This window comes from Carcharodon carcharias, chromosome 25, assembly GCF_017639515.1.
Source record: "Carcharodon carcharias isolate sCarCar2 chromosome 25, sCarCar2.pri, whole genome shotgun sequence".
Classification (NCBI taxonomy): domain Eukaryota; kingdom Metazoa; phylum Chordata; class Chondrichthyes; order Lamniformes; family Lamnidae; genus Carcharodon; species Carcharodon carcharias.
In genome coordinates this window covers 34,367,158-34,392,389 of record NC_054491.1, presented here as the reverse complement: position 1 = coordinate 34,392,389, position 25,232 = coordinate 34,367,158, and the positions used below count along the sequence as shown (strand labels likewise).

Genomic DNA, 25,232 nt, shown 5'->3' with positions numbered 1-25,232 from the left:
GGATACCAATTAACAGAGTTAGGGGGCAAAGGGACAACAAAAAGGAGCATTTCTCAGCTCACACAATTAAATGCTATGTAAGTCACGAATCTTAGGCTGAAATCTTGATGTTTAAATTGCTTTTTTAAAATTCAAAGACATTAGAATATGTAGCCATGCTTGCATTCTCCAGCATTCACTGATTTTTTAAAAAATTAAGCAAATCTAAAACTGCATATTTATGGAGCAAGATATTTATTCAAAAGAAATTAATTACAAAATATAAGTTTCCAAAATACGAAAAATGTTTCCAATATACAAAGTTTTGTTTTAAATAAAAAATCAGTTGCATAATACAACCAGAAAAATATGGAGGAAGCAGCATCTTGTTGGTCCATCATCATTTTAAACACTTCTATCAGACTCCAAATCACCATTGCCACCTCGCTGCTAATCCCTTAACCTCCTCTGGTCTAACAAAAACTGTTCCAATTTTTCCAGCCTTTCTTTCTATTTGCATTTCACTTAGCAGGCAGCATCCCAGTGAATCTATGCTGGACCCTCTCTAATGCCTCAACATCCTCAATATTGTGCGGAGCCAAAAGCCGCACACAGTAATCCAACTGTGGTCTTACTGAAGTTTTATATAGGTTCACCAGAGAGGCCTTTGGGGAGAATCAGGACCTGGCTGTGAGAACGCAGGATGAGACAATGTCTGTAAGCAGTGCCTCTCAGGTTCTGATTATTTGTAAGCAATAACATATACTCCATTTGAGTTGGAAATTTGGAATCTGGATTTTCCATGAGTCTGCAGTGAAGGAATCCTCATGTTTAAACAAAGAATACTTCTTTCCTCAATATTCTCTCCTTCTTTCAGGTATAACCACAGACTGTCGAGTGCTGGCTGCCTTCTAGTATCTTCTTCAAGTGGCTGCTCTTCATGCACTAGCACTTTTAGTCTACTGAATCAGAGGATGGTGGCGAAACTCAGCTAAGCCTAGTTCTATAAGGGTCAAATGGTTTTATTCTGTGCTGTAATTTCTATGATTCTAAGCTAGTTACATTCTCCACATTGATGCCTGACCTCAGAGACAGTATTTTCCTCAATAAAATGCTGCTCCATTCAAGGGAAATACTTTAGACTCCCTTCCCAGACTCCTGGGAAATAGCAGAGAAATAAAAGCAATAGATGATTCATGGGGTATTTCATTTGCAGATTATTACAGGTCTGCCATTCCCCACCAGATGTTACAATATCTTCACCTCACAGAGTTCACAAAAATAAACTTGCTAAAAAGTTATAACGAGTAAATGCTGCTTTAAAACATACACATATAAAATACAGAGGTTCTCCAGACCATTTCTCAATTTCGAAGGCGTTTAGCTTCCACATGCTCAACTAGATAATGGGGAAAGAGTAGAATCAGGCCTGCCAGGAATGCCACAATCAGTATACACAGCAGACTATAGCGGCCAATGAAGAAACTGTCATAAATCTGAAAGAGAAAGAAAAGACGGATTTGGATAAGATCTGTATTTCGGTTTCTAACACTTCTCTCCCTCCGAGAAGGGAAACAGGAAATCTGCTTCTGTACTTAAAACAAATCAATTTAGCTTGACTGCAAGCAGGTATATGGAGACCAGTATTGGCTGACCTCTCTCTCCACTCCCCCTCTCTATAGGAGAAACCCTGAACTGCAACTCAGTACCTCCCCCTATCAGTGTAAATTAGGAACTAATCCTGGTAGAGAAATAACAAGTTGACATTTCAATATAACATCCAACATTTCAATATAACATCCATCATAACCAGCCAATGCATTAATGCTGCAATATTATTACCCCCAGTATAAACATGGGTTTAGCTCTCCCTGAGGATTCAGTAAGCACACAATGCAATATGGGTCCTAAGGTATACAGACCAGAAGGCTGCACGATTTGATCATCAGAATCTGCCGAGTTAGACAATTTGAGCTGGGGTGGTGGGGAGGACCAGTGCTAATACCCTCAAGGACCCTGAGATAAAGAGGGAGAGAAAAACAGAGCTCTCACTGCTGTTTGCTACCCGGCGACCACTTTCCTTGACAGTGAACATCCAAGGAGAAGTTGGTGCCTGTGGTACCCCAAAAAGAGTACAAGACTTACTTCAAGAAAAGCAGAAAAATAAAAATAACCTGGTTATTTAATTTGTATTCTGCAACATCCCACAGTAAGATGCTGAAATAACACTGAATTAAACTTCTCTTGACAACATGCCAAAATTATAGATTGTTTCTGGTACAATGTGCTATTTCCAAGGTCAGACTATTGTAAACAGAAACTTTTGAGAAAAACAGATTACAAACCCTTGAATTGAATAGAGGCTGTTTTAAAAAATACAGAAAACAAGTGACTCTTACACAAAGAGATTACATTTCACTCTTTTTCCAGAAAAAAACAAGAGTGACTTTGACTAGAAAGAAGTGGGACTTGACAAGTTTGGAGTTTCAGCTTGTTAAACGTAGCTACACCATGCAAGACAATGAGCAGTGAAGCACAAGGCGTTGTTAGGTCCTGTGCACTTTCGCACACAATCTATCCTGGCGGCAGCATCATAAGCTGGGTAAAGTGCACAGGGTAATCCCTGTCTTATGCCAATGCCACTCCGTAACCAGCTGCTAAAAGGTATGTGCAGGAAGATCCTAGGCTGTCTTTCACGTTGATGTTTAGTGAATCACCACCTCTGAAGCTACATCTTACCCATACTTGGCTCTAGAGCATTGACCCATCTTCTCACCAGGATAGCAATGCTGCAAGAGAGAAGGTGGGCAACAGCATCTTGAGCAAGAGAGGGAAGATCATTCAGGGCTCTGATCGGTATCTAGCGATGTCTGCGTGTGTGTGTGTGTGTGTGTGTTGGGGGAGTGGGGGGGAGCAAGTAAAGGGCACTGTGGTGCCCTTCATGATCAGCAAGCTGGTCGAGGCCAACTGTGTAAAGAATGGCCAGTCGGTGGAGGTACCAGAGGACAAGTGCTTTCTGAGGAACAGTATCTCAGCATGCGCTGTACCTGTAAAATACTTAAAGGACCTATGCTATATTCCTGCGGGTGTCTTTTATTTAACCAGAAATGTATCTGTGAAACAGATAAACGCAGCTATGTTAAGAACACAAAGGGCGGAATCTTCCATTCGGCATGCGGGGGTGGGGTGTAAATGATGCGCGATGAGGTTGAGCATGCGTCCTGACGTCATCACGATATTTCGTTTGGCAGGCGCAGGCCAGAGTCAGCTGCACACCCGCCGAAATGTTAAGGGCCTATTAAGGCCATTAAGTGGTTAATTAAAGTGTGTAGGAACGCTGCCCATCCAACTTTCAGGTTGGCGGACAGGCGAAGAGCCCAAGCGACCTTCACGTTTTTCAGGAAACCTCGTCCACGGGCAGGATGAGGTTTCCTAAAGCTTTTATAAAATAAATAAGTACGTAAATTTTCCAATCTTTACAAACATGTCCCAATTCATTTGACACTGTCACATGAGGGGACATGTTTAAATAAACTTTTTCAACATTTATTGAACTGTTTTATTTTCTATTCAATCTCCTTGAGGCAGCTTCGCGCCTCAGGGAGATTGCTGCACTCTTTCGCACGGGTGCACGGAACAGCGCTGGCCCCGACTCTCCCTCCTCCCCCGCCCACACTGAGCGCTACTGGCAGCGCTTCCTGCTAGGCGGGCCTTAACTGGCCCGCCCGCGTAAAATGGCAGCGCGCAGCTAACTGGGGGTTGCGATCAGATCCCCACCTACCCCCCACCCACTCCCACCCAGCTCACCCGCCATAGGAAAAATCCAAGCCAGAGAAAATCTTGGTGCAAATGCATTAAATAAACCTCAGAAAATAGAACATTAACTGTTAGCATTTTTTGTTGTTGCTGTTATTCTGAACAATGATAACTGCACTGATGGTAGCATCATTAGTTGCAAGCTTAAAGTTATTCCTAAACATGCACATATGCATTTAAACCCCAACTAAACAGTTTGACGTTGACGTTAGACTTGCTGTGTTCCTTTGTTGTTGTTTTGGATGGTGGGGGGCGGGGTAGGCAGTCATCCTTTTATGTACTTGGAACACAGGGGTACTCGTAAGCATGCTGGACTCTTCTTAGTGATAAAGATCCAAGATGCAATTGCGCAGGACCGGCTCTGCATATTTAATCCTCTGGTACAGGGGCCTTAATCTGATGGTAAAACCATGGACTCACTTTCTTCATTGGCTAACAATATCAGAGACCCACAGGCTTGGATGCCTGTACTTTGGAGGGCAGTTATTGAAGAACAACCAAACATCTGCAGCTAACCGATCCCCTGTGTTGCAATAGCACCAAAGGCTTATAGGAATCTCCAGTGAGACTAGAATGCAGTTGACTACTGAGGGCTGTCTTTTGAATTTGATATTAAACTAGATTTGGTTCTGCTAATCACAGTCGATATCCTAGGAGGTGTCTCCACCTTCAGGAGAGTACGGAAGAAAACTCACAAACAAGGTAAAAATAAAAATATAAAATGCCAAATTCATGAAAGAAACGAACCACACCCTCAAAAGGCAAAAGAAACTCAGGGATTTGCATTTGATTTATGGAGTTGGGGTGGGCGGGGGCAGAGGAGAGCACAGACCACAAGAACATAAGAAATAGGAGCAGAGTAGGCCATTCGGCCCTTCAAGTCTTTTCCACTGTTAAATAAGAACACGACTGAACCTCAAGTTAACTTTCCATTCCGATTCCCATACTCCTTGATTCCCTGAGTGTCCAAAATTTGTACTGATCTCTCACCTTGAGTATACATGACTGAGCATCCACTACATTCTGGAAAAGAGAATTCCAAAGATTCACAATCCTCTAAGTGAAGAAATTTCTCATCTCAGTGTGAAACAGCGGTTGTCTTATCCTGAGTCCGTGTCTCCTGGTTCTGGACTCTCCGCCCAAGGGAAAACAGTTTCTCAGAGTCTACCCTGTCAAATCCCTTCAAAATCTTCTAAGTTTCAATGAGATCACCTATCATTCTCTAAACTCACAGAGTATAAGCCAATTCTTCTCAATTTCTCCTCACAGGCCTCCTTTCATCCCACAAATCGATCTAGTAAATCTTTGTTGTACTCCTTTGGCAAATATATCCTTCCTTAGGCCTGGAGACCAAAACTATACACAGTACATCAGCTGGGTTTCACCAAGCCCTATCAATTGTAGCAAGACTTCCCCTACTCTTGTATTCCAATCCCCTTGCAATAAAGATCAACATGCCATTTGCTTTCCTAATCTTTTGCTATACCTGCATGTTAACTTTGTTTTTTGCAAAAGGACACACAAATTTTTCTGAATATCAACATTTAATAATTTCTCATCATTTAAAAATAATCAGTTTTTTATTCTTCCCAACGAAGTGAATAACCTCATATTTGCTCACATTATACTTCATTGGCCACCTCCTTGCCCACTCACCCACCATTAAACCTCACGGGCAAGGCAGCAGTTTCAGAATCGGTATATAGCATAGAGGATGACCAACAACTGGAAGAGGCTGCCCAGCTGGGTGGAAGAGGCCAGGACCTTGCATTCATTAAAGTGGAAGGAGTAGAAGCATCTATATTCTAAAACAATGAGATTAATTGGATGGGTGAGCCTTTTATAGCAGACATATCATGACAAAACAGTGATGAATTACCCCAGCAGCATTACCACTTACACGCTGTAATTTGACCCAAAATTTAAAAAAAACAGAATTGGACTAAATTTTAAATGGAATCACGCATGTCCTAATACCTACATCATTTTGAACATGATTGAGGTGACAAGCACTGATCTGCATAAACATTTACATGTGACTCACCAAAGAAAATCGGTGCTACACTTGCAATCCCATTTTAAAGAACACTTTTCCTGAAATTCTTCGATAATGTTAGCATGCAAATCTGCAACTTTATGTGTGGTCTAAAATATTAATTAGATTTGAGAGCAGAACAGGCAGAAAGAGAACAGCAGAGAAAGAATGCTAACGAATGCTAATCATTGCCTCTGCAGGAGGTTTGTGTGCTCTCGTGCAGCAATACAAGGGGCTTGATACACGAAGATGATGTCAAGGAAGAATAAACCCTACCTCGGCGACAGAACAAATCTCCTGCGGACTAGACAGGCTCTCGTTTAACACACCTCATTCTTTAATGAGCCAATTAGTGGGGCCTGGTACTGTGAGCAGTACACAGAGCTTGGGCCATGTAATATTAATAGCTCATTGGCTTGTGAGCAGAGGTCCTGCCCTGTGCCCTGCTAATTGGTACCACGGTACTGGTATTATTTGATCATAGGTGGAAGTTAGCTGAAGCACACTGCAACACAGTTCCATTTTAATGTCAATTTTGTGAAATCTCATATCTGATCAGTTAGAGGAGGTGTTCCAGCCAGTCAGTAAACTATATTAGTGATGTTAAATTACTTCCTTTTTTTGGGCTTTTATTTTTGAGCTCTTTTTTTCCAAGGCACCCTGTACCTAACACTTCACCTTTATTGATTGACAGAAATACCAAAAAAGTACATACAGCCCCTTGCAGAAAGGCGGCTGCAGCAAGTCCCAGATGCTTTTATATGTCTTTATATTATAGTGTTGAGACCGTCAGCGCAGAGAACCACATGAGAAGGTGGTTTTCTGAGCCTCCTCTAGGGCATTGATACTGCTGGCAGTGTGTGTAAACAGATGCAGATGCTGCTGGATGCAGCAACCACAGAATGGTCAGAAAAGTTGAAGTCACCATCATCTTTTAAAAACACAGACACTGCTGCTCTCAATTGATCTCTTAATTCTTTAGCGTAAATGAAGCAGATTCTAAAACACTGTGAGCCAATGTATATTGTAGAAACGCTTCCAGCTGAAAGCATTCTGCAATGTGAATGGGAAAAATACATACATAATTTATACAAAGAGAGAGAGGGAGAGAGAGATAGAGGCAGACAACAGATGGAGGGAAATTCCTCTCTCCCCAGGCAACTGTTGTTTGTTTTCAGCTCATGCATTGCGATGCTGAATATAACATTATTACTGTAATAAAAGCTACTCAAACACGATCACTTGGATGGTTTTCAATTCAACCATACCACTAGTGACATTCTGCCTCGGTTACATACCTCTGGAATTGTACTCTCAAACATTTAGATAGCTGTCATCAATTTAGGCATTTGCAATGCTTTCGACCATTGCCTAACAAAGTATTTCTAAGTTCTCCTGTTCCAGTTTCCTTTTGAAAAAACTCTATATCTGTGGTACAATTGATGACTCATTTCTCAGATTATGTAACAATGCAAGGATTTTTCCAGATCCTGTCACACTGTTCCTCCTCCATTTCAATTATCTCCTCCACCCATCATTCAACACAATCTTTTGTGTGATTCTATTCTACATTCCTCAGATTCTTTTGAATTGCACACCCTCAGGGCAAAGACCTCAATTCTCACCCAGAGCAATTGTTGAACCATTACATTTTGATCACCTGCAAACTCTTCAACGGGTTCAAATCTGTGAAGATTCAGTTTTTGCATATCTCTCAGAATCACAACTAAAAACTACCACCTTTTATCTTTGATTCCTCCACTCTTAATCTTTTTTATTGTTGAAATTCTTCTCCACTCTGACCTCAGATACTAATTCGACATCTGACCCTCTTCCTTGCCAAGTTCATATTTTTGCCTTCAACTACTATTAATGCAGTGCTCCAAAACTGTGGGTCGTGACCCCCGTCGGGGTTGTAGAAACTGTGGATGGGTCTTAAGCTCCCGTCCTCCAAGAGTGAGCCTTGCACTGAGGCCCATGCCGCAGCCCTCCTGACCCTTGCCCTCCTCCTCTCGTTCCTATGTATGGTGGAGGAAATTGATGCACCTAGCGGCTGGGCGGGGAGGTTTCATAGACATCTTGTGTAGGCTGAAAACCCCAAATAAGAAACTACTGGTCCCATATTTGCACCAAGCTGGACAATAGCTGCAGGCTTCTCCCAGTGACAGGCCAAAGTTAATGGCAGCCATCTTTACGTGTGGCTATCCTGGGCCAGGAAGCAGAAGAGGGCTTTACTTCACTTCTATCACTGGAGAATATGGTGAGGTTGACTGAAATCTAAATAAGTATATGAAATTATAAGTATTCTAAAATATAGATTTTCATATTTACATGATATATTTATTGTATGTTGATCTACAATACACCAACTTTAATTATTATAAATGTTACTTTGCTATTATTTTTTTTTAACTGGCGTTTAGGTCACATTAATTTTCAAGTATTAAAATAGGGTCACATTAGAAAATAGTTTGGGAAACACTGTTAATTATTTATAATTTTCAAACTAGAATCCCTGAGATTCCAACATCATCATATTTATGGCAGCAGGTCATCAGATTTCAAGATTTTTTTTGTTGATTTACCGGCATATTAGTTCTGTCACTGTACACTTATTAAAGATACTTTCTGCAATTATTGCATTTTTGTGGGTAGCTGATATGGTCTTAAGGAAATTAATTTTGGAGAAAGGTGGGTCCTTGGGACTATCAATATTTTTAGGTGGTGCCCCATGGACAATAGTTTGTAACCCACTGCGCCATAAACTCCAAGTCCATCCAAGGCTCAGATAATGTTCCTTAACCAGGTGATGTTTATGATACCACCGCTAAGTCCATATCAGGTTAAAGGGAAAATTTCTCTCATACTAGCCACCAATCTCTCTTTGCACAATCTTCCTTGTAGCTCCTTACTTTATCAATGCTTCTGTGCTCATTACTCCTCTAAACCCCATTCTCCAAATACATTGATAAAAACAAAAATAAAAACAAAAAAACTGCGGATGCTGGAAATTCAAAACAAAAACAGAATTACCTGGAAAAACTCAGCAGGTCTGGCAGCATCGGCGGAGAAGAAAAGAGTTGACGTTTCGAGTCCTCATGACCCTTCGACAGAACTTGAGTTCGAGTCCAGGAAAAGAGTCCTTTTCCTGGACTCGAACTCAAGTTCTGTCGAAGGGTCATGAGGACTCGAAACGTCAACTCTTTTCTTCTCCGCCGATGCTGCCAGACCTGCTGAGTTTTTCCAGGTAATTCTGTTTTTGTTTTGTTCTCCAAATACATTGTTCTTTTTCTTTCTGCTTTCCAGGCCTCACTTACAATGGAATCAAGATTTATGGTACTGTATGCCTCTGTAACTCTATTCAGAACCTCAATCTGGAACTTCATACCTCTCGCCACCTATTCATCTTTCTACAATCTATAAATACTTTTAAAAGCCACGTGTTGTCACCTAACCACAACTTCTTAATTTGCTTCTTCTTATCTGCTACTTTCTTGACTTTTCCCTGCAGCACAGGTTTTGATCTAGGTTTCTCAATTTCAAAAGAAAACATCAGAGAAGATCAAGATGACATGAGGGTAAAAGCTTTGTTTACAATAAAATTCTGATCCCAATCCAAGGCTCTGGTGTGCTGGCATAATTTATAACTCGAAGAGTAGAGGTCATAGCAACTCAAGCAACCCCAATAAGTGAGCTTTGATGCTCTGACCAGAGGAATATGTAGGAGCCCAGAATCACTCACTGTAATTAAGTGGATAGAGTGAGGGAGTAGTACGGTGAAGGGAATCATTTACTGCTGGGGTTTAGTTTAAACCTTTGATTTGTTCTTTTGGGAATTTTGTCCGGATTTATGCTGCAGGTACAGTATTTCATCCTTCACTGAAATCAATATGTTGTGCACTGCATATGTGAAAAATGGGACTGCCTAAGGCTTGATAAGGTTCTGTTGCCTACACATTATTTTTAATAAAAGCTCAGGGGCAGGTTATGAAAGGTAATATAAAGCAACACATATAAGCACTGTTCTTACCACATCTTTAGTCACCGGCTCAGGTGTTTCCTTGGTTCGAGGAAAGAATACGAGGATTACTGTGATCATCAATGTGAGGAGGAAAATCAATATAATCGAAAGCCAGCTACATAAAAATAAAGCACAAGATATTCATATTGAATCTGTAGTACATAACAGATAATATTGTACTGGATATCAACCAAGGGTACAGCGAGGGAATCGAAGCACCAATATCAATGAGCCGAAGATAAATTTAACTCAAACAAAACTGGTACCATATTGATGTTGCACTGGTTCCTGTTAATTGATTGGAGTTTCAAGCAGACCAAGCTTCTCTTTTAGTCACACAAGTTTAGCTTTCTTTTTCCAAATTTTTGCCTTTTCAGAAGTTTTTTCTGGTCTGCTCTCTGTGGTCCATCCATTACCTTAGTCCACTCTCTCCCAAGCTATGCATTCTTTGCACAACGGCTCAACTTCAGTTCTGCTGCATGTGTTCTTCCCATAGGCCTGACCTGCACTATTCTGCTCTCACTGTGTTCCTTTCTAAGCAGTTCAACCAATCCTGTTCTTTGTGCAAAACAAAAACAGAATTACCTGGAAAAACTCAGCAGGTCTGGCAGCATCGGCGGAGAAGAAAAGAGTTGACGTTTCGAGTCCTCATTACCCTTCGACAGAACTTGAGTTCGAGTCCAGGAAAGAGCTGAAATATAAGCTGGTTTAAGGTGAGTGTGTGGGGGGCGGAGAGATAGAGAGACACAGAGGTGGAGGGGGGCGGGTGTGGTTGTAGGGATAAACAAGCAGTGATAGAAGCAGATCATCAAAAGATGTCAACGACAATAGTACAATAGAACACATAGGTGTTAAAGTTAAAGTTGGTGATATTATCTAAACGAATGTGCTAATTAAGAATGGATGGTAGGGCACTCAAGGTATAGCTCTAGTGGGGGGTTTTTTTATAATGGAAATAGGTGGGAAAAGGAAAATCTTTATAATTTATTGGAAAAAAAAAGGAAGGGGGAAACAGAAAGGGGGTGGGGATGGGGGAGGGAGCTCACGACCTAAAGTTGTTGAATTCAATATTCAGTCCGGAAGGCTGTAAAGTCCCTAGTCGGAAGATGAGGTGTTGTTCCTCCAGTTTGCGTTGGGCTTCACTGGAACAATGCAGCAAGCCAAGGACAGACATGTGGGCAAGAGAGCAGGGTGGAGTGTTAAAATGGCAAGCGACAGGGAGGTTTGGGTCATTCTTGCGGACAGACCGCAGGTGTTCTGCAAAGCGGTCGCCCCAGTTTACGTTTGGTTTCTCCAATGTAGAGGAGACCACATTGGGAGCAACGAATGCAGTAGACTAAGTTGGGGGAAATGCAAGTGAAATGCTGCTTCACTTGAAAGGAGTGTTTGGGTCCTTGGACGGTGAGGAGAGAGGAAGTGAAGGGGCAGGTGTTGCATCTTTTGCGTGGGCATGGGGTTGTGCCATAGGAGGGGGTTGAGGAGTAGGGGGTGATGGAGGAGTGGACCAGGGTGTCCCGGAGGGAGCGATCCCTACGGAATGCCGATAAGGGGGTGAAGGGAAGATGTGTTTGGTGGTGGCATCATGCTGGAGTTGGCGGAAATGGCGGAGGATGATCCTTTGAATGCGGAGGCTGGTGGGGTGATAAGTGAGGACAAGGGGGACCCTATCATGTTTCTGGGAGGGAGGAGAAGGCGTGAGGGCGGATGCACGGGACATGGGCCGGACACGGTTGAGGGCCCTGTCAACGACCGTGGGTGGAAAACCTCGGTTAAGGAAGAAGGAGGACATGTCAGAGGAACTGTTTTTGAATGTAGCATCATCGGAACAGATGCGACGGAGGCGAAGGAACTGAGAGAATGGGATGGAGTCCTTACAGGAAGCAGGGTGTGAGGAGCTGTAGTCGAGATAGCTGTGGGAGTCGGTGGGTTTGTAATGGATATTGGTGGACAGTCTATCACCAGAGATTGAGACAGAGAGGTCAAGGAAGGGAAGGGAAGTGTCAGAGATGGACCACGTGAAAATGATGGCGGGGTGGAGATTGGAAGCAAAATTAATAAATTTTTCCAAGTCCTGACGAGAGCATGAAGTGGCACCGAAGTAATCATCGATGTCCCGGAGAAAGAGTTGTGGAAGGGGGCCGGAATAGGACTGCAACAAGGAATGTTCCACATACCCCATAAAGAGACAGGCATAGCTGGGGCCCATGTGGGTACCCATAGCCACACCTTTTATTTGGAGGAAGTGAGAGGAGTTGAAGGAGAAATTGTTCAGGGTGAGAACAAGTTCAGCCAGACGGAGGAGAGTAGTGGTGGATGGGGATTGTTCGGGCCTCTGTTCGAGGAAGAAGCTAAGGGCCCTCAGACCATCCTGGTGGGGGATGGAGGTGTAGAGGGATTGGACGTCCATGGTGAAGAGGAAGCGGTAGGGGCCAGGGAACTGGAAATTGTTGATGTGACGTAAGGTGTCAGAGGAATCACGGATGTAGGTGGGAAGGGACTGGACAAGGGTAGAGAGAAGGGAGTCAAGATAACGAGAAATGAGTTCTGTGGGGCAGGAGCAAGCTGAGACGATCGGTCTACCGGGGCAGTTCTGTTTGTGGATTTTGGGTAGGAGATAGAAGCGGGCTGTCCGAGGTTGGGCGACTATCAGGTTGGAAGCTGTGGGAGGGAGATCCCCAGAGGAGATGAGGTCAGTGACAGTCCTGGAAACAGTGGCTTGATGTTCAGTGGTGGGGTCGTGGTCCAGGGAGAGGTAGGAGGAAGTGTCTGCGAGTTGACGCTCAGCCTCCACGAGGTAGAGGTCAGTGTGCCAGACAACAACAGCACCACCCTTGTCACATCGATGATTACTTCGGTGCCACTTCATGCTCTCGTCAGGACTTGGAAAAATTTATTAATTTTGCTTCCAATCTCCACCCCTCCATCATTTTCACGTGGTCCATCTCTGACACTTCCCTTCCCTTCCTTGACCTCTCTGTCTCAATCTCTGGTGATAGACTGTCCACCAATATCCATTACAAACCCACCGACTCCCACAGCTATCTCGACTACAGCTCCTCACACCCCGCTTCCTGTAAGGACTCCATCCCATTCTCCCAGTTCCTTCGCCTCCGTCGCATCTGTTCCGATGATGCTACATTCAAAAACAGTTCCTCTGACATGTCCTCCTTCTTCCTTAACCGAGGTTTTCCACCCACGGTCGTTGACAGGGCCCTCAACCGTGTCCGGCCCATGTCCCGCGCATCCGCCCTCACGCCTTCTCCTCCCTCCCAGAAACATGATAGGGTCCCCCTTGTCCTCACTTATCACCCCACCAGCCTCCGCATTCAAAGGATCATCCTCCGCCATTTCCGCCAACTCCAGCATGATGCCACCACCAAACACATCTTCCCTTCACCCCCCTTATCGGCATTCCGTAGGGATCGCTCCCTCCGGGACACCCTGGTCCACTCCTCCATCACCCCCTACTCCTCAACCCCCTCCTATGGCACAACCCCATGCCCACGCAAAAGATGCAACACCTGCCCCTTCACTTCCTCTCTCCTCACCGTCCAAGGACCCAAACAATCCTTTCAAGTGAAGCAGCATTTCACTTGCATTTCCCCCAACTTAGTCTACTGCATTCGTTGCTCCCAATGTGGTCTCCTCTACATTGGAGAAACCAAACGTAAACTGGGCGACCGCTTTGCAGAACACCTGCGGTCTGTCCGCAAGAATGACCCAAACCTCCCTGTCGCTTGCCATTTTAACACTCCACCCTGCTCTCTTGCCCACATGTCTGTCCTTGGCTTGCTGCATTGTTCCAGTGAAGCCCAACGCAAACTGGAGGAACAACACCTCATCTTCCGACTAGGGACTTTACAGCCTTCCGGACTGAATATTGAATTCAACAACTTTAGGTCGTGAGCTCCCTCCCCCATCCCCACCCCCTTTCTGTTTCCCCCTTCCTTTTTTTTTCCAATAAATTATAAAGATTTTCCTTTTCCCACCTATTTCCATTATAAAAAAACCCCCTAGAGCTATACCTTGAGTGCCCTACCATCCATTCTTAATTAGCACATTCGTTTAGATAATATCACCAACTTTAACTTTAACACCTATGTGTTCTATTGTACTATTGTCGTTGACATCTTTTGATGATCTGCTTCTATCACTGCTTGTTTGTCCCTACAACCACACCCCCCCCCCCCCCCCCCCTCCACCTCTCTGTCTCTCTATCTCTCCGCCCCCCACACACACACCTTAAACCAGCTTATGTTTCAGCTCTTTCCTGGACTCGAACTCAAGTTCTGTCGAAGGGTCATGAGGACTCGAAACGTCAACTCTTTTCTTCTCCACCGATGCTGCCAGACCTGCTGAGTTTTTCCAGGTAATTCTGTTTTTGTTTTGGATTTCCAGCATCCGCAGTTTTTTTGTTTTTATCTCTGTTCTTTGTGCTTCCTGAATGATGGCTTGTCCCAGTGTCATATAGTTAATTGGGTATCCCAATTAATTCTTATTCGTAAATAAAAAATAAGGGATGGACACTGCCCTTGGGCACGTAATCTCAACACAATTTACATGGTACATACATGTACATTTTAATATTTTATGACTATGTTTGTCATATGGTGTGATGAAAATCAGTGTGTGTGAATTTTTTGATCATTGTGACTCATTCACTTCTTGACTATTGAACATTGGTAGATGTTTGTTAAGTAACTGTACATGCGGAGTACATTTACACGTATTGTCGAAGTGCATTAAGGTGCTTTAGATAGAAACTATTTCTGCCTGTGGAAGTCTAAAAATTAGAGCCAGACTTTTCAGGAGTGAAATTAGGAAACATACTGACATTCAAATGGTGATAGAAGTTTGAAACTCTCTTTTACAAATGGCAATTGATGCTATATCAATTGCTAATTTTAAGACTGTGATTGAGAGATTTTTGTTAATCAAAGGTATTAAGGAATATGGAAAAGGAAGGTCTCTGGAGTCACACTACCGATTAGCCGTGATCTCATGGAATGATGGAACAGGTTCAAAGGGCTAAATGGTTTAATACTTTGTTCTAAAATTAGTGTAAGTGGCCAAAATTGTGTCACCAAGTCCACACCAGTGAATAGTTAGCAACCTCTATTGGACAACACTGTCCTATTCCCTCCCACTGTCTGTGTTTGTTGCTCTACGACCTGATCCATTCTTTCCAGTTTTCTGTTCTCCTTGTTTTGTGATATGACCCATTCACTCCCACTTTCTAAGCTCCTTGTATTATGGCTTGATCCTTTCATTCTTGCTCTCCATGTGCTAACTATGTATCAGTCCCAACACCCTTCCCTGTACTCAAAAAAGTATAGATGCAAAGGTCAAATGAAGAAGGGACAGATATGACTGAGGGAGAAGTGGATAGAGATAGGAAGAAACATAAGGTAAGGCAAAGCAAGTGAAAGATAGGAGCAAAGAAAATGAAAGAAAATAACTGAAATGTAGATCTGTTGATAGTAAATTTGATAGCCAGTGATTTAGGGCATTTTTCAAATCAGATCAATAAAAAATCACTTCTGCTACACTTTTATGTTTATTTTAAGGGACAACTTCCACTTTCTTATAAATTAACATGGCCTTTGCAAAAAGAAATTTTAGAATAAAAACAAATCTATCTGGTTTATCATCATTTTATTATTATTTATCAGACTCAGAATTTGGATTACGGCTTCAGCTTTGGGTGGAGGAATTGTTTCAGGCTGGAACATCAATGGAGAAAACCAGAGGTTGGGCTAAGTTTGATACAATTAGATTCATTTAAAGCTAACCTCTAAAATAATCATTCCAAAGCAGAGGGAGAATCCCAAATGTGCTCAATATTATATTTAAGTAGTAGATTTAAGCAGCAAATAAAGTGTCTTACCTGGTCATGCTTCCTGACCGAGATAACAACATGCACGTCAGCAAAGACAAAACCCATATAACAGCAAGGATAAAAACCCCTGCCCCTACTCCCATTATGATGACAGCCATTGTGGAGGTTACTGTAAGTAGGAGTAAAACACTGTTAGTTCCTGAAAGAACTTGAAAACATCAGTAGATGAATGTTTAGAGTATAGCCTCACCATAATCTTTAAGCATGTCAATCTTTTCAGTGGTTTTCCTATAGATCTTCTCCAATCAGGCTTTGAATTCATTTTTCTTTCTCCCTTAAGTTTCTTTATGCTATGCACCATTTATTAGCTAACATAGTAGGAGCAGACAAGCTCAAGCAAGCTACTGAGTAGTGTGCGCGATCAGCCAAGAATGCCTCCTCATTTTCTGATCTTCCTGAAAGGGAAAGGGCTGTCTAGATTCCAACACAATATGTGTTTCTTCTGGATGGTGCAAGCCAACTGTTTGCCCTGAAGGGAATGTGCTCAATATTGCCTCATCACACTGACAGGAAGGACTTGGTTGCAAAATTTTCTTAGGAGAATCAATCTTGCTTCTTGCAAAAAAAAAACTGAGAAATACTTAGTTGGATATGCAAGCTTTTGTACAGAGAAGAACATTTGATATGGGGAATTGAAATTTTGAAAGAATTTTTGATCCAGCTTGGCACATGCAAGATGTTAAAAATACAGAAATTATGCTGTATGTTAGCTGTATACTTTCAGGCGTTAGATGCAATCTTTAGAAATTAATGTTTCACATAAAAGTTTTTATTTGAAATGTGTTTTCTATGACCTTTTCAAGATAATATGGAATGCATCATCTCAATCAATCACCTATTTCTTTGCACATTTCATTGAAATACTAGCTGCAAAATATTTCCATCCCACTCAATGCTTTTAGGTCGCATAATCCATGGCATGGGATAAATGCATTCCCCAAACATTTTGAAGGACAAGCTTTGGAAGGATTGAAGCAATCTTCAAAATAATGGTTTGCAAACTTCAGTCTATCAAAAGTAGAAGATAAGTTCTGGTTTGTTTTCCATAATAACATCATATACAAGTGAGTGGTACATTTTAAAGTCATTTATTTCATGAATCTGTAAAACAATGGAAAAAGACTTGCTAGGCATAAAGATGAAGACTTTTCAAGAATCTTCAAATTGTGAAGCCAATAATATTTCTATTTTACCTCTTTCCCTGCCTTGTTCAGTCCCTACCTACATCTATCATTCCTCTGACATGCTCCACCACTTGAACAAATATGATTATCAGCCCCAAATATTGTCTTGTCCTTAGAGATGTACAAGGACTACAAAGCAACTTCGGGCATACGAAATAAGTGGTAGCGAATCACCTGTCCATTATGCCTGATTTTCCTTTCCAATGGGAGTGTATAATGAACTAGCGATCCACCATCCTTTGTGCCCAAGTTTAATTTTACCCCTCGCTCTCTACACCTCCAGGCCATGCCAGTCTGCAACCCTCCATCTCCTATTTGAAAAGCAGTCCAACCATCACCACCCTTCTCCACCTGGCTGAAATTGTTTTGGCATTAAAAACTTTTCATTTAACACCACTCACTTCCTCTTGGTAAAAGGTATTGCAATGGAAGCTCAGAAGGATCCTTGCTTTACTTGTCCCTTTGTAGAATATTTTGAGCTTTCCCTGTCTAATCCTATTTAGGATCCACTTCGAGCTCTTTTTTCTGAGACTAATGACTGTGTCAGTGTTTTTTTTTTTAATTTATTCATGAGACGTGGACGTCACTGGCCAGACCAACATTTATTGCCCATCCTTAATTGCCCTCAAGAAGGTGGTGGTGAGCTGCCTTTTTGAATCGCTGCAGTCCATGTGTACAGTTACATCCACAGTGCTGTTATGGAAGGGTTTCAAGGATCTTGATCCAACGAGTGAAGGAACAGCGATATATTTCCTAGTCAGGATGGTAAGTGACTTGGAGAACTTCTAGGTGGTGGTGTTCCCACATGTCTGCTGCCCTTCTCCTGCTAGATGGTAGCATTTTTGGGTTTGGAGGGTGTTGTCTGAGGAACCTCGGGTGAGTTCCTGCAGTGCATCTTGTAGTCGGTACGCACTGCTGCCACTGCGCATCAGTGGTGAAGGGAGTGAATGTTTGTGGATTGGTTGCCAGTCAATCGGGCTGCTTTGTCCTGGATGGTGTCAAGCTTCTTGAGTATTGTTGGAGTTGCATTCACCCAGACAAGTGCAGGGTATCCCATCATGCTCCTGACTTGTGCCTTGTAGATGGTGGACAGACTTTGAGTAGTCAGGAGATGTGTCACAGGCCACAGGATTCCTAGCCTCTGACCTGCTCTTGCAGCCATAGTATTTATATGGCTAGGCCAGTTGTGTTTAGTCACTGATAGCCCCACAGATGTTGATGTTGTTGCTCTGGTTCTGATCTAGATAAATTCTTTCATTATCTATGCTTCAAATTTCCATCCATCTCTTAACATTGTATGGTCCAATTCAGAGTCTTCCTTTCTCTTTGCTTCCAGTATTCCTTTATCTCAGGGGTTGACTTTCCACATACACTTATTACATGCTCACCGACTCCCACAAGTACCTGGACAATACTTCTTTTCACCTTGCTTCCTGTAAGGACACCCTTTTCTTTCTCCCAGTTTCTCAATCACTGCTCAATCCATTCTGATGCTGCCAAGGTTCATGACAGCATCTGAGATGCCTTTTTTTCTGAGAGTTGTGGCGGACCTAAGAAATGTTTGTATTGTTTACCTACACCCCCCAAGATAAAGTCCCCTTGTCCTCACCTTGCACCAAATCCTTAGTAGCACATTTAAGTGCCTGGGGATTTGCCATTCTTTAGCCCGGCATGCTTGGGAACTTTTGGGTTGTTCTGCGGCCCTGCACCTATGCATTCGATGGAAAACTGCCTTCCACCCCAAAAGCTTTCCCAACTTGATTCCATCACCAATCACATCTTCCCTTTCCCCCAGCCCAGCTCTCTAAAGGGTCCAGTTCCTCTGAGGGCAACTTCCAACACTCCTCAATCTGCTGGGGTATTTTCTGGCACCTTCCCATGCAACACCCACTCTGTCGTTCACTTCCTCCCAAATTCTTTCAAAAGAAAAAGATAACCCCACACGTGAGGCTTCTAGCCTGGAGGAACCTGCTGCAATATTAATATGGCGATGATTATATGCGGTTACTCAGCCTGGGCTCCAGTGTTAGAGCACCAGGCGTATAGCCCACTGCCGGACCCGCACCCGGATCACACTAACAGCACCCACACCAATCATCCGCTCCCCCCGAATGAAGAACAATCACAGACCTGGAGCTTCGGCTCTAGCAACGCACAGCCGCACCCTGCAGCATCCGCCGCTGCTATTGGGAGAGACCCTTTAGCGACCAATAGGAGCCACCTATACTGATAGGGTAGAAATCCCTTAGTAACGATTGACTTCTGAGTGCAACAGGAGAGACATTAAATATGCAGAGTTAAGAGACAGAGAATTAATATACAGAAAGTTAAAATTCAGAGTGATCTAATATACAGGGTTAATATACAGAGAGTTATTATACAGAGTGATCTAATATACAGAGAGTTAATAAACAGAGTGATCTAATATACAGGGTTAATATACAGAGAGTTGTTATACAGAGTGATCTAATGTACAGAGAGTTAAAATACAGAGTGACCTAATAAACAGGGAGCTAATATACAGAGTGATATAATATAGAGTTAATATACAGGTTAATATACACGTAGTTAATATACAGAGTTAGTATGCAGAGTTACAGAGTGATCTAATATACAGTTGATAAAAAGACTTTTACCATAGAGTGATCTAATATACAGTTAATATAGAAAGTTCTTTATACAGAGGGTTAATATGCAGTATTAATATATAGAATGTTAATATGCAGCATGATCTAGTATATGGTTAAAATAGAGCTAATACACAGAGTGATCCAATATACAGTTAATATACAGAGTTAACATACTGTGACCTATTATACAATTAATATACAGGGTGATGTAATGTACAGAGTTACAGAGTGATCTAATGTACAGTTAATATACTAAGTTAATATATAGAGTGGTCTAATATACAGTGTGGCCTAATGTACAGTGAGTTAATATAGGCTGGCATAATATGCAGCAAGTTAATATACAGACTGACTTAATATACAGAAAGTTAATATACAGACTGTCATAATATATACAGAGACTTAACATACAGAATATGATAATATGAAGTGACTTTATATACAGCGTATTAATATACAAAGAACACTAATACAGTGTACTAATACAGAGTGATCTAATATACATCAGCTAAATATACAATGACCTATAATATAGAGTATCCTAATATGAATAATGCATTAACAGATATGCGTTGTGGGGAAGTTGCTAGAATCTATTATTAAGGAGGGTGTGATTGAGCACTTGACCAAATATGAACTGATCAGAGAGAGCCAACATGGACTTATAAAGGGTAAGTCATGTCTAACTAAACTAGTTGCGTCTTTTTGAGGAATTAACTATGTAGTAGGTAAGAACTATGTAGTAGGTAAGGGAATGTCTCTACATGTTATTTATATGGACTTGCAGATGACATTCAGTGAGGTTCCACACAAGAGACTTCACGGAAATGGGAACACATTGAATTGGACATGAGGGAATTAATTTGGTATATACTCATATAATGGGTAAATACGTAAATTGGCAGATGTAGCTTGTGGTTTTCCCAGGGATCTGTACTGGACCTCAATTTTTCACAATATTTATAAATGATTTAGGAAAAGGAATAGAGAACCATATAGGCATATTTGCTGATGACACTATGGCACTGACACAAGTTGGCTCAGGAAATAGTATCGATGGGAGAAGAAAGTTACAAAAGATCACATAGATTAAGTGAATGTGCAGAATTGTGGTGGATTATCTGGTTGTTATATCATTGCTGTTTGCGGGACCTTGATGTGTGCAAATTGTCTGCCACATTTCCTACAAGACAACACTTCAAAAGCATTTTGTTGGCTGTAAAGCACTTTGGGACATCCTGAGGATCTGAAGGGATTAAAGGTGCTATTGAAATGAAAGTTTTTATGGGGTGCTATATAAATAAAAGAAATATTTCCATTTATAAAGCATTTTTCATAACCACCAGACATTTCAAAGCACTTTACAGCCAGTAAAGTACGTTTCGAAGAGTATTCAAAGTTGTAATGGAGGAAACTTGGCAGCCAATTTGCGCAGAGTAACCTCCCATAAACAGCAATGTAATATGACCAGCCAATCTGTTTTTGTGATTTTGATTGAGGAATAAATATTGGCCAAGACACCAGGAATAAATCTCCTGCTCTACTCCATGGCAGTCAAATGAGCCTTGGTTTAACATCTCGTCGGAGAGACAATCTCTCCAATAGTGCAGCACTTTGTTTATACTGCATTGGAGTGTCAGCCTTCATTTTTGTGCTTAAGCCTCAGAGTAGGACTTGAACCCAGAACCTTATGATGTAGAGGTGAGAATGCTCCCAAATGAACCACAGCTAACAAGTTCAATAAAAGTTCTTTCTTTAAAGAGCTGGCAATCAGGCAGTTAAATGTTGAGACCACATAATATTTGGTTTGATTTGCCTTATTGCAATTTTTAAATCATTAGTTTTGAAAGGCATTCTCTGACACTCCTTTGAATCCAGAGGCCAAATCTTCGCCTGAAACCAGGAAAACCCGACCAGCTCACATTCATGTTTGCAACTGCCACCCGACTCATGTGTGATTTCACTCCCCATTTTTGTCTTTCACAAAAACCCTGAATGCAAACATCTTATCATGGACAAAAAAGACCCATGGGAAAAACAAAAAAACTTGCAATCCTTTAAGTGCCTATTAAGTTTGTGAATAAACAAGAAACCGCATCAAAGCTACATTGTGTAATTATAGGTATGCAAAAGTTTCAATAGTTCTAAGACCATCTTCTGGGCTAAAGCTTTTGAAACCCAGCCAAGAATTCATAATGGAGCTGCAGTTATAACAAAGACTTCCAGCTCCATTGGCAGAATAGATGTCCATTTCCATTTCAAAGCAGTGTGCCTATCAATCAGTTGAGGGACAGCAGGTACCTTCACAAGCAGTTTTATTTAAAAGAGATAGCCAATCTGGCAATTTAATTAAATCAGAGCACAAAAACATGAATGCAGAGGAAACCTTTTTACATTTTCCACTGCATCATGATGCTTCCTCCCTTGGTAAAGTACTGTAATGCATGTGAACAATTACATAGCGCTGGTCGATGTAAGCGTCCACTTAGCTTTAAAGGACCGATCCCTGTGATGTATCACTACATTAAAAATACATCAACATTACATTAAAGCACCTAATAGTGACATTTGAAGGTGTCAAAACATTTTATACTTATCTTTCAGAATGTTCCCAACTCCTCAGCAGGCTTTCCATTTTCTTCAACTCTCAAACCTGGCTTGCTTTTAAATGGCTTCCAAAACCCTGCACCACCAGATGAAAATGGTGTGTGGGTGGAAATCTGATTTTTTTCTTCCCTCCATTTCAAATGTGGAAATCAAAGGTGACCTCAGTTGGTTAGGCATACTGGGCATTCCTGACCCACAAAAAGGCCAGAGGAAAATGCCAAATTTAATGAGTTAAAACCTGAGGCTGAATTTTCATTTGAGTGTGGAGGCGCATTTCGGTGCTGCAGTGTCGGGAATGCAGAGGAAAACTGATTTCCTTCAAAAAAAAACAAAATGTGACCATTTGTGCACTGAAACGCGCCTCCACACTCAATTGAAAATTCAGCCTCAGGTTTCAACTCATTAAATTTGGCAATGCCCTTCTACAGGCACAAGCAGCCTGCCTGACTCTCACCCAGTGAATGTTAGCATGATTAACAAACAGAAACTAGAATCCTGGCTTACATTTTCCCTCCTGGCCTAGATACACTGAGGCCCAACTGCAAGACCCTACTTCCCGGGCTGAAATCAGTTAAGTCAGTGTAGGTCAGGAATTGAACTGCTGAGATGTGGAGGTTCATGTGCATAGGTCTTAGTTAGTGCCAGAAATATTGAGAGAGTTGTTAGTGAACTATAATGTAACTTTGGCTTCATAAATAGAGGTATTGGGTACAAAAGCAGGGAAGTTATGCTGAACCTTTATAAAGCTCTGCTTCGGCCACAACTAGAGTATTGCATCCAGTTCTGGTCCCACATTTTAGGAAGGATGTGAGGGTTCTTGAGGAGATTTACCAGAATAGTTCCAGGAAAGATGGAATTTAGGTTGGAGAAGATGCGTTGTTCTTCTTCGAGCAAATGAAATTGAGGGGAGATTTGATAGAGGTGTACAGAATTATAACAGATTAAATAAGGTAAACAAGGAAAAGCTGTTCCTATCAGTGATGGTACAGGACTAGGTGGCACAGATTTAAGGTTTTGGTTAAGAGATGCAGGGAATGTGAGGATAAATTTTATTATGCAATGAATGGTAATGACCTGGAACTTACTGTGCACAAGAGTGATGGAAGCGGAGATGATGAATCATTTTGAAAGGAAATTGAATGGGCACTTGAGAGAAGTAAACTTTCAGGACTATGGGGGCATAGCATAGTAATGGGTCTGATTGGATTGCTCCACAGGGAGCTGACATGGACTGAATGGCTTCCATCATGACTCCATGACTCTATCACCTTCTGGTTTATAGTATCACACCAGACAAACCTTCAGGTTGTTCTTCAGAATTAGCCTCTTCCTACAGAATTTTGATTACACTCTCTTGGTATCTTGAAGCAGCTCCTTCAAATAACTTCATGGATAATAAGGAGCACTTGACGTGCTCAAAATGGTGCTAATTCTTACCAGTATGCCATTGCAAAAAGCTACAAGCCTTATGGGATGTTTTTACTTAAGTTAAGGAGCATGGATAAGAATTGCTACCATCATGGGGTGTACAACAGGTGGTGATATAAAATGGCGTTGGAAGATCTGCTTGTATTGCTGGTCCCTAAGTGTACACAAAAATAATAGAAACACATTCATTTTGCAGAATGATTTTACCTTTGTTACGGAACTTGTACTTTTATATCTTCCCCAGCTGTGCAATAACAACTATTATAATTTATTAGTGTTTGCACTGCTGTTGAGTCATTGGATTTTAAGAGATGATGAAGGGACATTTTGTTTTGTGACAGGATGGGAGCAACATGCTCCTAGGCTTCTCTGGATTCTACTTTGAACTGGCTGTGAAACATGTGTGAGAGTGACCTAAGGGTAACTCCCTTTTCATTCCTTTGGAAAAGATACATGGCTATGCCAAGAGCTTTTCCACAGCTGCATGACTGCCGTCAGGAACTCAGTGCTATTGCTGCATAACTCCAATCTGCCATATCCTTGTGTGTAGTTCTTAATAGAACTTATCCTGGATTATATATGCATTTTGAAAACTTTAAGAAAAAGCAATCACTTGCATTTATACATAGGCCCTTTTGCAATTTCAAGAGGCCCAAAGCGCTTTACAACCACTTTTGAAGTGTAGCTCGAAATGCAATGTCAATTTGTGCACAGCAAGGTCCCAAAACAGCAATGTCATAATGATCAGAAAATGTGTTTCAATGTTGGTTGGGGGGATAAATATTGGCCAGGACACCAGAGAGAAATCCCTGCTCTTCTTCAAATTTGTGCCATGGGACTTTTTATGTCCACCTGAAAGGACAGATGGAGTCTCAGTTCAAAGTCTCATCTGAAAAATGGCACCTATGGCATTGTAGCACTCCCTCAGGATTGGCGTGCCAGCCTGGATTATGCATTAAAGTTTCTTAGAGGTCAAGAGTGACCCATGGCTGACAAATTAAAAGACGATTTATTATTTAAGGAGTGTTGAGACTAATCAGAGTGGGCATGTCTAGTGTAGTACACTTTAGTGGTGCCTAGGCGGCTGTACTATCTAGATATTGTGTAATATTTATTTTTGAAAGCAGAATTCTGATCTGCATCATGGAGGGATAATTGTGTCAACAATAATGTCCAAGTGATCCGACATATATTGTTTTGGTTCAGGCCCAATATTTATTTAACCCACTGGCAGGAAATTGTCCGGGTCACCCGGCCGTTTCAGTTACTTAATGTTAACTGTACTGTGGATTCTGGAATTAGTCATCCACCAACGTAAACAAAGGATAGATTTTTCTGTTCTTTAGCAACTCATTGAACTCATGGGAGGTCAGAACCAGGAAATAGGAATTAAATCTTAACCTTATGACTCTGTATGTGTAAACAACAAATTTTAAGGTCACACATCTGCATTTAACTGATAGCAAATAGATCAGAAAAATATATACCTCCCAAGCCAGCCGTTACCGCTTTAAACTGACACTCAGGCCCAGCTGGAGAACACTCCCCCTGCCACCCCAGACCATAAGTTAGGCACCGGGCAACAACTTTTAAAGGTTGGGTTCGCAGAACCAGGAATCCTCCCAACTCTGTG

The 25,232-nt window shown here is 41.8% G+C and overlaps 1 protein-coding gene across 2 annotated transcripts; it reads right to left on the bottom strand.

Annotated features, from left to right (window-relative positions):
* Positions 1 to 217: 217 nt before the first annotated feature.
* On the bottom strand, positions 218 to 19,116 carry tmem218 (transmembrane protein 218). Of its 2 annotated transcripts, none has more exons than XM_041174088.1 (4): positions 19,065 to 19,116; positions 15,739 to 15,859; positions 9,861 to 9,966; positions 218 to 1,475 (listed from the first exon to the last, which is right to left on the bottom strand). In XM_041174088.1, exons 2-4 carry the CDS (start codon positions 15,846 to 15,848, stop codon positions 1,344 to 1,346), a joined length of 348 nt encoding a protein of 115 aa, XP_041030022.1. In that variant the 5' UTR covers positions 15,849 to 15,859; positions 19,065 to 19,116; the 3' UTR covers positions 218 to 1,343. The 2 variants fall into 2 exon arrangements, with proteins under 2 accessions (XP_041030022.1, XP_041030021.1); XM_041174087.1 differs by lacking the exon at positions 19,065 to 19,116 and adding an exon at positions 15,941 to 16,135.
* Positions 19,117 to 25,232: the final 6,116 nt, after the last annotated feature.